This window comes from Microtus ochrogaster, unplaced genomic scaffold (assembly GCF_000317375.1).
Source record: "Microtus ochrogaster isolate Prairie Vole_2 unplaced genomic scaffold, MicOch1.0 UNK87, whole genome shotgun sequence".
NCBI lineage: Eukaryota > Metazoa > Chordata > Mammalia > Rodentia > Cricetidae > Microtus > Microtus ochrogaster.
In genome coordinates this window covers 1,172,728-1,183,441 of record NW_004949185.1, presented here as the reverse complement: position 1 = coordinate 1,183,441, position 10,714 = coordinate 1,172,728, and the positions used below count along the sequence as shown (strand labels likewise).

General features: G+C 55.5%; 5 protein-coding genes across 9 annotated transcripts in view; 4 read left to right on the top strand and 1 right to left on the bottom strand.

The window, feature by feature from the left end:
* The window catches only part of Clic1 (chloride intracellular channel 1), an 8,269-nt gene extending 7,705 nt beyond the window's left edge, over nucleotides 1-564 (top strand). The window contains exon 6 of the mRNA XM_005370816.2: nucleotides 186-564. Coding sequence (XP_005370873.1) covers nucleotides 186-347 — 162 coding nt within the window. The 3' untranslated portion in view covers nucleotides 348-564. The remainder of the gene's footprint in view (nucleotides 1-185) is intronic.
* The window catches only part of LOC101994656 (RT1 class I histocompatibility antigen, AA alpha chain-like), a 629,094-nt gene that overhangs the window by 420,267 nt on the left and 198,113 nt on the right, over nucleotides 1-10,714 (top strand). The gene's annotated exons all lie outside the window — the stretch shown is intronic.
* Nucleotides 896-3,945, top strand: Ddah2 (dimethylarginine dimethylaminohydrolase 2). Of its 2 annotated transcripts, none has more exons than XM_005370817.2 (7): nucleotides 896-1,106; nucleotides 1,928-2,286; nucleotides 2,429-2,528; nucleotides 2,659-2,732; nucleotides 2,832-2,951; nucleotides 3,327-3,476; nucleotides 3,637-3,945. In XM_005370817.2, exons 2-7 carry the CDS (start codon nucleotides 1,990-1,992, stop codon nucleotides 3,751-3,753), a joined length of 858 nt encoding a protein of 285 aa, XP_005370874.1. In that variant the 5' UTR covers nucleotides 896-1,106; nucleotides 1,928-1,989; the 3' UTR covers nucleotides 3,754-3,945. The 2 variants fall into 2 exon arrangements, with proteins under 2 accessions (XP_005370874.1, XP_013210489.1); XM_013355035.2 differs by lacking the exon at nucleotides 896-1,106 and adding an exon at nucleotides 1,664-1,791.
* On the bottom strand, nucleotides 5,674-7,506 carry Mpig6b (megakaryocyte and platelet inhibitory receptor G6b). Of its 4 annotated transcripts, XM_005370819.1 has the most exons (6): nucleotides 7,446-7,506; nucleotides 6,904-7,236; nucleotides 6,658-6,748; nucleotides 6,239-6,285; nucleotides 6,019-6,095; nucleotides 5,674-5,778 (listed from the first exon to the last, which is right to left on the bottom strand). In XM_005370819.1, exons 1-6 carry the CDS (start codon nucleotides 7,504-7,506, stop codon nucleotides 5,674-5,676), a joined length of 714 nt encoding a protein of 237 aa, XP_005370876.1. The 4 variants fall into 4 exon arrangements, with proteins under 4 accessions (XP_005370876.1, XP_013210488.1, XP_005370877.1 ...); XM_013355034.1 differs by lacking the exon at nucleotides 6,239-6,285 and having other exon boundaries at nucleotides 6,019-6,115; nucleotides 6,655-6,748; XM_005370820.1 differs by lacking the exons at nucleotides 6,239-6,285; nucleotides 6,658-6,748.
* The window catches only part of Ly6g6c (lymphocyte antigen 6 family member G6C), a 2,902-nt gene continuing 863 nt past the window's right edge, over nucleotides 8,676-10,714 (top strand). The window contains exons 1-2 of the mRNA XM_005370821.2: nucleotides 8,676-8,730; nucleotides 10,463-10,573. Coding sequence (XP_005370878.1) covers nucleotides 8,676-8,730; nucleotides 10,463-10,573 — 166 coding nt within the window. The remainder of the gene's footprint in view (nucleotides 8,731-10,462; nucleotides 10,574-10,714) is intronic.

The following is a 10,714-nucleotide window of genomic DNA, read 5'->3' as shown; positions in this document are numbered from 1 at the left end:
TGGCCTTCAGGCATACATGCAGACAGAATATTGTATATATAATAAATTAATAAATAAATATTTTTAAAAAAAATTGAAGCCAGATGGTCTGGAAGACCCTGGAGGAAGAGAAAGACCAACAGCTCCAGAGCAAAGCAAGCGTGTCTACCCTGGGGCTAACAAGCCGACTTCTCTCTAACCCCCAGGTGGTGTGTAAAAAGTACCGAGGCTTCACCATCCCAGAGGCGTTCCGTGGAGTTCATCGGTACTTGACCAATGCTTACGCTCGGGAAGAATTCGCCTCCACCTGTCCAGACGACGAGGAGATAGAGCTGGCCTATGAGCAAGTGGCCAAGGCCCTGAAATGAGCAGCTTTTTAAGGCTCCCTTGCCCACTATTGTGCTCTCCATAGAGGCTCTGGGAGGCTGCCTGGTGGACACTCCAGAAGAGCCAGTGTCAGGAAATCCGGGGCACTCGTGAGAGGCTGAGGGAGAAGGGGGGGAAAGCATAGGCGACAAGGGTAAGATTTTTATTGTGGGGTGGGGGTAAGACAATGTATTTCGGTAATAAAATACAGAACGAAAATCTAGTGTTGTTTTTTACACAAAGAGGACTTAAAGTGTAGAGGAGAAGGGTCATAATGATCTTATTTAAGCTCGGGGCATCTACCAGGAATTAAGGAGGGGAGTGTTTGTGCAGGGGCTACCATGTTCTGCATCCGTCCATTAGAGGGCTGTTTTGTGGTCCATGTCTTGTTTGCTGCCCCCCGCAGCCAGGGCCAGCCGCATCTGAGTGGGTCTGGGCAGCGCTCTTGGGGCGGTGCCGGAGTTCGGGGTGGGGGGTGGGCTCTCAGTCCTGGAGGAATGGGCGCGGCCTAGCAGGGCGGAATGGGCGTGGTCTTGGGAGGTCCCTCCCCGTCCCGCTTAGACAATGCCCCGGAGCCGCCAGACCATTGCGCCCCCGCCCCATCGCCGTCTGTGAGCTCGCCTACCCAGGGAACCCCTCAAAAGCCCAAGCTCCCAGTCTCCCCCGATTGAAGACTCTGGCTCCCATCTTCATCAACTCTCTCCTTTGGGGGTGGGGCCAAGGCCGAAATCACAGCGCTGCGTGAGTGGAAGTGGCCGCTGGTGAGTCTGGAGAGGGGGCTGTCCCCGAACGGTACGGAGAGGCTGGAGTTTGGGGGTGCTGGGTCGGTGCCTGCACCGGACGGAGTGTGCGAATAGCCTGCACTTGAACGAGGAGCTGGGCGGGGTAGACTTTGGTGGAAGATGGACAGGGGTACCGAGTTCGGAAGCCAGGAGTGGTTCCACGCCCCCCGTTTCCCCGCCCTCCGGATTTTGTTTAAGACCTCTCCCAGTCCTCCGGGACCAAGTCTGGTGTATACTGGGTCGCTCGAAGGGCAACGTGACCAGCTAGGGTGGAGAGGGAGGATGCTTAACTCCTTAGAGTCAATTTCTCCGAGTGGCCCCTCTCCTCCTTTCTCCTTCGAGCATTCAGGACTTCCACATCCCAGGCCCCGACTCAATACCCAGCTTCCTTTTCCAGTCCCATAACCTCTGAGGGTCCCCGGCAGGACTTCGGGTCCCTCCTGCTGCGAGCAGCTGAGGGTTAAGGGGGCGGGGCCGCCGCATTTTTGGGGAGTGAGCGCATCCTAGCGGCTGCCAGGAGGGGCGCGGGGCAGGGACCTAGCGGAGCCCCCGAGCAGGGGCAACAGGTGTTTGGGAGATTAAGGATCCAAGTCTTGTTCTCTGGGCGCCTCTTAAAGCAGATCTCTGCTGAAAGGAGGCTGAGCGGGGTCCACAGGGCAAGGAGGTCTGGAGGGGGTGGGGCAGAGTGGGAGGGGCGCCTGGAGATGGCCGGAGGAAGACCCAGGAGCTTTTAACACTCCCCCCCCCCTTCTCTGCATGTCTTTCTCTGCTACCCTCCCCCTTTCTGTCTCTTCTCCCAGACAAGTGAAGTAACGAGAAAACAGGAATCAGCTTGGCTGGAAGGGGCATCTGTGTGGATGGGATGGGGACGCCGGGGGAGGGGCTGGGTCGCTGTTCCCATGCCCTGATCCGGGGTGTCCCCGAGAGCCTGGCATCCGGGGAGGGCGCGGGGGCTGGTCTTCCGGCTCTGGACCTGGCTAAAGCTCAAAGGGAGCATGGAGTACTAGGAGGTAAACTGAGGCAACGACTAGGGCTACAGCTGCTTGAACTGCCTCCCGAGGAATCACTGCCCCTGGGACCACTGCTTGGTGACACGGCCGTGATCCAAGGAGACACGGCCCTAATCACGCGGCCCTGGAGCCCAGCGCGTAGGCCTGAGGTGAGCGGCAGGGTGCGGGTGTGTTGGAGGACAGAATTACACGCGCGCGGAGTGGGGGTGGCGGTCGTGGGGAGGAGGCTGGATGTCTGGGATTGGCAGGAAATAGGGAGAGAACGGCTCAGCCGGCGCTCTCTTCTCCAAGGTTGATGGAGTCCGCCAAGCCCTCCAGGACTTGGGGCTCAGAATTGTGGAGATGGGGGACGAGAACGCGACGCTGGATGGCACTGACGTCCTCTTCACAGGTGAGGCTACAGATGGTCAGCGCCCCTGGGGACTTGGCACAAGGAAGCAGAGTTTGGGAGATTAGGCGATCTCAGGTCTTGATTCCAAACTCACTCTGGCCTTCAAACCTCCGTGACCTCCCGGATTCAGGCCGGGAGTTTTTCGTAGGGCTCTCCAAGTGGACCAATCACCGAGGAGCTGAGATCGTGGCAGACACGTTCCGGGTGAGGAACCAGAAGCTCTTGGGGAGGGAGCGCTGCCAGTGAGCCAGAGGGCTAGATCTGGGCTCCTTACGCACCCCTAAATCCTTCTGCTCTCTCTAGGACTTCGCTGTCTCTACCGTGCCGGTGTCCGGAGCCTCGCACCTGCGCGGCCTCTGCGGCATGGGGGGACCCCGCACTGTCGTGGCTGGAAGCAGCGAGGCTGCCCAAAAGGCTGTCAGGGTGAGGCGGGGCTGGTCTGGTGGCGAAGGCGTGGCCAACAATGTGGGCGTGACTCAGAGCAGGGGCGGCAGGGAATCTGGCAGGGAATCCAGTGGGCTCTTGGAATTGCTCTCAGCCCTTGTCCTCACTAAGATGTTCGTCAAACACAAAAGGACACCCTAGTAAACAAGGGGTACGAAAGAGTTGGGGAGGAACTGCAAAAGTAAATGGTAGCTAAAGTGCCCGAGACTTTGAAACCGACAATGTCTGACTCAGCCTGTGTTATATACTTGAAATCTTTATCTCACAAGTGTAACCCTTGTCCCAAGCCTCTATGTTCAGTCAGGCGGACTGAGCTATGGGGAGCTCAACACCCTCTTCTCTTCCTCTCTCCAGGCAATGGCAGTGCTGACTGATCACCCCTACGCCTCTCTGACCCTCCCCGATGACGCAGCTGCTGACTGTCTATTTCTCCGTCCTGGGTTACCTGGTACCACTCCTTTCCTCCTGCACCGAGGAGGTGGGGACCTGCCCAACAGCCAGGAGGTGAGGGAGGGGAAAACTCCACCAACCAGAGAAAGAAGCCTGTCTTTCCCGGTGGAGGAATGCAGGGAGCCTTTCTGCAGAAGCCTGGGTGGGGTCAGTAGAACTGGCCAGAGGGCAGCCTGGCTCTGGTATCGAAACACCTGCGGTGTCCTCCCCACAGGCTCTGCAGAAGCTCTCTGACGTCACTCTGGTGCCAGTATCCTGCTCAGAACTGGAGAAGGCCGGCGCTGGACTCAGTTCCCTCTGTCTGGTGCTCAGCACACGCCCCCACTGCTGAGGGCCTGGGCGTGGGGCTCCAACTGGCCAGGAATAGAGCCGTATAGGGGGTAGAATCAGGTAATAGAGGATGGGCGGTAGGTAGTGGTGGGGAGAGGCCGCAGGACAAGGGAGGGCTTAGCGTGAAACAAAGAATAGGAGCCATTGAGTGAGTCCTCTCTGTCAGAACCAATAAAAGAAAATTGGCCTTTTAGGTAGGGTTGTGGCTGGTGTCTCACTGGGACAAAGGGATGGGGTGGGGCCGAAACCTGAAGCTGGGGTCAGTGCTGGGGAGGAAGACTCTTTTTAGAAAAACCCTCCTCTTTGTGTGCCCCTGGCTCACTCCCGGCCCTGCCACAGAGCTCAGGTACAAAGAGGGACAAGAGATTGTTGTGGGGAGTATACCCAGAGCAGAAAAGGGGATTCCACGCATGGATGAGTCGTTTTCTGACTTCACCTAACTGTCGGGTGATTCAGACGCTGGTGGATTACCTGTCCTCCTTTGTTTGATGAAGAACAGTGTTTTCCAGACACACATTTGTTCATGGACTGTGGCTTTCACGGGGATTCGAAAGGGTTCATCTCCTGGTGTCTGGAAACTCATAGTTCCCTATAATTTCTTATTATTTGGCAGATAAGTTTTGCTGGGATGATTTTCGGGAGTCCGTTCGGATGAGGAAAATCAGGGGGTTTCTAGAGCCTCAAATTTTGTGCAGGAGTAGGTGAGCATTTGGGATGAGGATTGGAATCCTAGAAAAGGCTACATTTGAGTGAAATCCCAAGGATAAATAATTATCCCAGTGAGGGAAAAGGAATCCAGAAGATGAAATTTACTTCACCAGGCCAATGAATATTGTAGGGAGAAAATTGTGGAGAATCTAAGGTGGGCACGTGTGCACAGGAAATGACAGATAAACCTGGTACACAAAGTGCCGCAGCATCTGGACCCAAAGCCTCAGGAGTGGAGCAGGGGTGGCCACTCGGGAGGGCAGAAGGATGAGACGGGACTGGGGGACACCCACGAGGCAATGATGAAAGTACACTCTTGATGGCACTAGACATGGAGACAGGTACAGGTTTGACAGTGACAGACGCAAAGCCTGCTGTAACTCCAGCACTGAAGGTGGACGCAAGGGGATCAAGAGTTCAAAGCCAGCCTCTGCTACAGGAGAGCCAATCTTTAAAGGAAAGATGGGGGAGCTAGCTGTCCCTGTGTGGGAGAGGAGTTGGTGTGCCCTGACTCCCAGTTTCTGGCTTGGGCAAGTTGGGTTGGTCACAAGAATGCAGAGGAGGGCCCAGGGGATAGCTTGGGAAATGGTTGAGTCAGGTTTGATAGGCCTTGAGTAAAATGCCTGAGGCCAGCTGGACAGGGTGCACTAGGGCTGAGGTCTGGGTTGGAGGGAAGGGGGCTGAGGGTTGGCTAGCTTCCTACAAGAGGAGTAAGGAGGAGAAAAGAGAGAGGCAAACAGAATAGCAGAATGTCTAGAAGAGAGATTGTGGCAACAAAGTAAACCAGGGTTTAGAGAGGGGTGATCTAAGGCCACGTCTGTGAACGCTATCATGCTGGCTAGGACATCCCTGGCAGCCTTACAGACAGCAGCTGCAGCTGCAGCTCGTAAGCACAGGGATGAGTGAAGCAGGGAAATGAGGCCAGATGTATGCCTGAAGTTCAAAATGCTTGTTTGGAAAAGGAGAGGGAGCAGAGAGGATATCTATTTGGGAGTTAAAACCTAGACAGACAGCTTGATCATCTTTAGATGAAGGAAAGACGTTATAGGAGAGATGGGAGTGGCTGAAAAAGCCAAATATCTGGGAGACCCACACCGCAGGTTTCCAGACGCAGCCTAGTGCCTCTGTCCATGGTGCCTCCCCCTCCAGCTGAGGAGGTTGTGTAGAGAAGGGAAGCCCCGGATTGGAGGGCGTGGCAAACAAGGGCCTCCTTTTAAACTACAACAGCATAAACAGTGGCGGCATCACCAGGAACCACTGTGGACGTCCGGCGGTGCCTCCCGAGGGCGGAGTGGTCCAGATCAGCATAGTGCAGACTCTGAAGGAGATAGAGGGGGAAGGCATATGGTCTCTGCAATTTGACCCCTTAGTTTGGAATCAACCCTTCGCCCCCGTGTGCAGCGGAGACTGTGTAGCAAGTCTGGGCTCGAACCTCCTGCTTAAACCTCCAGAGTCCTGGGATTCCATGGCTGCTCAACTGCAACCTAGCTAGGCTTCTTTTTTTACCCCCTTTCCTCCGGGATTCTGGCCTGCTGCGCTCCTATCCCCAGGCCCTTACCGGCTCCTGCTCCACGTGGCCTGAGATCTTGGACTCCGGCTCTAAAGGCCGCTGCGGCTCAGCATTTGTGACTGGAGCTGAGTGGGAGGGAGGGACAGAGTTGAAGGGTAAAGAGAAAATGACCAACTTTGTCTGCTCCCGGCGAGGACTCAGACTCAAAAATTCAGGGTTAGGGATTGTTCGGGTAGGAGAGGGGGAAATGGGGTGCAGTTAATCTCACCAAATGTGGGGAGTGGTCGAGGCAAGGGCGGGGGCGGGGACGAGTGCCTGTAAGGAAGTCCTTGGAGAGTCACCAATCTCACCCCACTGGTTCCCCGGCCGCAGGCGGCGCCAATGAGAACTTTACAAACTGCAGTCTCGAACCAGCAAAACAACTTAGGCTCCTCCGGAACCTGGTCCCGCCCACTCGCTGGGCTTTCGGCCCTTCTAGTTTGGTTCCCGAAGCCTGGGCCGTCTACTCCAGCCTGTAACCTAGCACCCAAGCGCTGAGCCTCTCGCTTTCTTCAAACCACCGCCAAGCCTCCCGATACTTCTTGTTCTTTGCTTAGGTTAGGGTTGTCTCCCACTTCTTTCTGTCCCCCACCCCCGCCCTGACTGGTCACACCCTATATTAAGCCAGGCTCCGCCTCCAGTGCTCACCTGCGCCGCCACCAGACCAAGCCCGAGGCACCCAGTCCCAGCACCAGCCCAACGCCCAGCAGAGCAATCAGGACCTTGGGATACCCGGAACCTGGAGAGATGCGCGAGGCAGGGAGGGATGCCGAGGTCAGGGGTACGACCCCGGGGTCCTGCTAGCTCTCCCGCTCTACAAGACTCCACCCCCCACATTTGGTGCAGGCTGTGTGTCCAAACTAAGTGCCCCTCGGCATCTGGTCCTCGACCTACCGTGGGTAGATTCTGAAATCTTGCAGTCTGCCTTGTCCCCCAACACTTGAAGCACGGTGCGGCTCTCATTCTCTTGGCGCCCTTTGCAGAAAAAGGTGCCAGAATCCCCGGCGCTCAGCAGGAGCTCCAGCCGCTTGATACCAGTGTCCAGGGACCGCAGGCGGCCAGAGAAGTGTGCGTACACATTTGGGGACGAGGCCCACAGGATCGGACGGCGCCCTTTGGACAGGCCCTTGCACGCAGGGAAACTAGGCGCCCAAGCCCAGCGGGTGGGATCTGAGACCCCTCTGCAGGAGAGATTCACCCGGTCCCCAGGGCTGCCCTCCAGAGAAACTAGGGAAGGTGAGGGAAGTGGGTGGTTAGGGCTAGTTTACTAGGCTAGATCTCTCTGCCTCCGTCTTTCTCCCCTTCCCCTCCCCCCCACCCCCCACCTTCTTTCTGCCCTTCTACCATTCTGGATCTTATACACAGCCCCCTCCACAGGCAACCCTAGCCTGTCTCAGTCTTTCCCGGCTCATCACAGCTCCCCAGGGATGGCCTACCCTCGGGATCCCCCTGGACCTTTGAGAGCAACAGAGGCAGCAGCAGAAGACCCAGGGCCATGGCTAGGATGTGGTAGGCAGAGGCGGGAGTGAATCAGCAGGGAGACCGGAGAGGGAAGCAGAGGGGCAGGGATAGGGCTACTGCAAGCAAGGGGCTCAGATAAGAGCGAGCAGGAGGCCGCCAATTCCTGGATCCCTCGAGGAATTCTCACAAACCAACTAGCAGTCTTAAATCTTTCAAAACTCTTTAAAATTTGTGCTCGGGACCTTTTGCTTACGCTTTACGCTTTTTTTTTTTTTAAACTAACATGACCCCCAAGTCTGAGGCTCAGCTTCCTGAGTTCAAATCCTGATTTTGTCACACAGTAGCTGGGTGACGTGAACAGGTCACCTCATCAGGAAAATGGAGATAAAAGCATGCGAGAACCAAATAAATACATCGAGGATGCCCAAAACAACAGATGACACACGGGGATGCTCAGGGCATGACATTATTATTACATCTGCTCTTATCTTAGCTCCTATCTCACCTCTGAGTGCCCACAGTGTTCCTCCCTACCCAAGATGCTCCTCCCAAACCCAGGGGTGTGAGAGCATTCTTAGTATATTCCTGTGGTCCTTCAGGATCCACAGCCTCAGCCCCACTTGCTTCTATGACATCACAGAAACCCTCCATGATGTCACAAGCCTTTATCCCAGAGCATCAGTTGGAAGCGGGATGGGGAATGAATCTACATAAATCCAGTCCGTTTCATCAATTTCTACTTGCATGTTCCTGATCAATGCCCCCCACCCCCAGGGACCAAGTTGACGATCAGCTCGGGCGACAACCCACTGCCCACTTCCTAGGAACCAGCAGGAGCTGGCACTGAGGCTGTTTAAGTCACAGAGGCTTTTCTGATGCTCCTTCAGAGCAGTGGGGCCCTCCGTAGGTGGTCCTAAAACCAAAATCCAAAATGGAGTTGGCCACTAGTGACACCTGTCCTCTCTCCCATCCCCCTCCCTCATCTCCCCTCCCTAACCAGGCTTGCTTGGACCCTCCCCACCTCTGGTCTTTCTTTCTGGCAAGCTGGGTACAAACAGGGAGGGAGGTACCACAGAGGGCAGAGGCCTGGAAGGGAGGGGCCTTTGGGATTATAAATTCCGAAAAGGCTGCTCAACTCTCAGAACTGGATCCCCAAGAATCCACTGACAGCTTCTGGGGCTGTGGACATTCTCAGCACCCTCACCATGAAACACCTGCTGCTGGTCACCCTGTCTGCCCTGTTCTGCTGCTGGGTCTCAGGTGAGTGCCAGGGGCCCCGGGCCCCACCCCAACCCTACCTGGCTTAGTCTCCCCAGCGCCTCTAGGACCAGATGTCTGAGTAGGATGGGCTCCTTGCTCTCTTTGCTTTTCCTTTCTTTCCTCCTTTTCCTCCATTTCTTTGTTTCTCTTTTGCCAGAGTCATGTGTTGTTAGATCCCACTTAGCAGCAGGAGCTCCATTTGTCCCTAGTCTGCCACTCTGCCCTGGGCTGCTACCCACAATTTCCTGAGACTGAGCTGCAACCCCCAGTCCCCTTATGCAGATGTCTAGAATAAGACCACACCACCTCCTTCTGTCTGGTGGACCCAGAGCCAGCCACCAGCCCTCAGAACTCCCTAATAGGCTAATAGGCTGAAAAAACGTCCCACTGTGGACAGTCCCCCATCTCTTCCCCCCCCCCAAGCCTGGGACACCCCCCGTCTCTTCCCCCCTCCCCCGTTACATTGTGATTGGATGGGACTGTCTCGGTGCTTTTTTCCCTTTGAAACTGACTGCTGCTCCTGAAACCTGGAGCTTCTCTGATGTATCAGGGTTTTGTTTGTTTTTGTTTTTCAACTTTTGGCTTGCTGGAACCCTGTCTTTGTGGTGGGTTATTCTCGGACCCTAACATTGTAGCCAAAGCTGGCTTTGAAGCTCTGATCTTCCCGTCTCTACCTCCTAAATCAATGCTGGGTTCACACAAACGTCACAGCTGGCTCTCCATCCGTTATTAAGGAGCCAGCTCTTCAGTGCCATCTTCTCCTAGCCCCATCTTCTCCTGGTTCACTCTTCCTACCTGCCATGGCACTGGGTCTCTTATTTCCCACTCCAGTGTGCTCCCTTCCTGGACACTCTCTGGCCAGCCCTATTCCAACACGTAGATCCCCAGGATACCAGCCTTCACTCCCCTTCTGCACTGAGCGGTGTTCTTATAGAAACCCCAGGATCCCACCCCACTCACTCCTCACTGACGTGCGCGACAATGGCTCTCTTCGCTTGTTCTTTCCTGCCTTACATTCCTGCGTCCCCACCAGGGATGCAAAGCCTGGGTGGTTCCAGTGACTGCATACAGCCTTCTCAAGAATCAGAAACACTCCCTGAGCTTTCTAGAGAGAAGATGCCAGAACACTTACCCCTAAAGTGAGCTGGGTTTCCTGGAGGCACACTAGGCTCCTCCATCCGAGCTGACCATTCCTTCATGGAACTTTGCGTGCTCAATCCTGAAGTTGACCAACACAGGAACCTTGACATGCCACCCTCTGCCCCCACTCTCCATCTTTGTCAGGAGATAAGACAATCCCAAGATCTTGGCAGAGGTCCTGCCAATCTAAAGCTGGTCACAGGTAGCTTTTTTACAGCCTCACTCCACGCCATCTCTGAGGGACTGCTGACTCCCACCCCTTGTGATTTCTTCTTTCTATCTCAAATCCCATCCCCTAACCTCTTCTCAGTTGCCAAACTTTCCCCGTATCCCAGGCATCCCCAGTCCCGAGTTTTTGTTAGTACAATTCTTGACTCATCCCAAACAGGCTGGGTGGAGGAAGGTATTTAGGGTGTGTGGTTTCCACACAGAGAACAAACGCCTCCGCACAACGCCCACTTGGCGCTCACCTGCTCTGTCCTGTGAACAATGCAGGTCAGAGACACAGGCTGCTCACCCTCACCCCTAACTCATCCCCAGGTGAGGTGGCTGAGACTGCCCATCACCTCAGCCTGACTTCTTATCTCCCCAGCTGACACTAGATGTCACTCCTGCTACAAGGTCCCCGTGCTGGGCTGTGTGGATCGCCAGTCCTGTCGTCTGGAGCCAGGCCAAAAATGCCTGACGACAAACGTGTACCTTGGTAATGTCCCCTTTCCTGGGAGGGAGGGACCAAGTGGGAGATTCGAGCTGGGACTGAAGCCCATGCAGGGCTAGGACTGGGAGTTTACAGCAGGGACAGGATGTGGCCAAGGAAGAGTATGTGCCAGGCTCTGACCTGTGT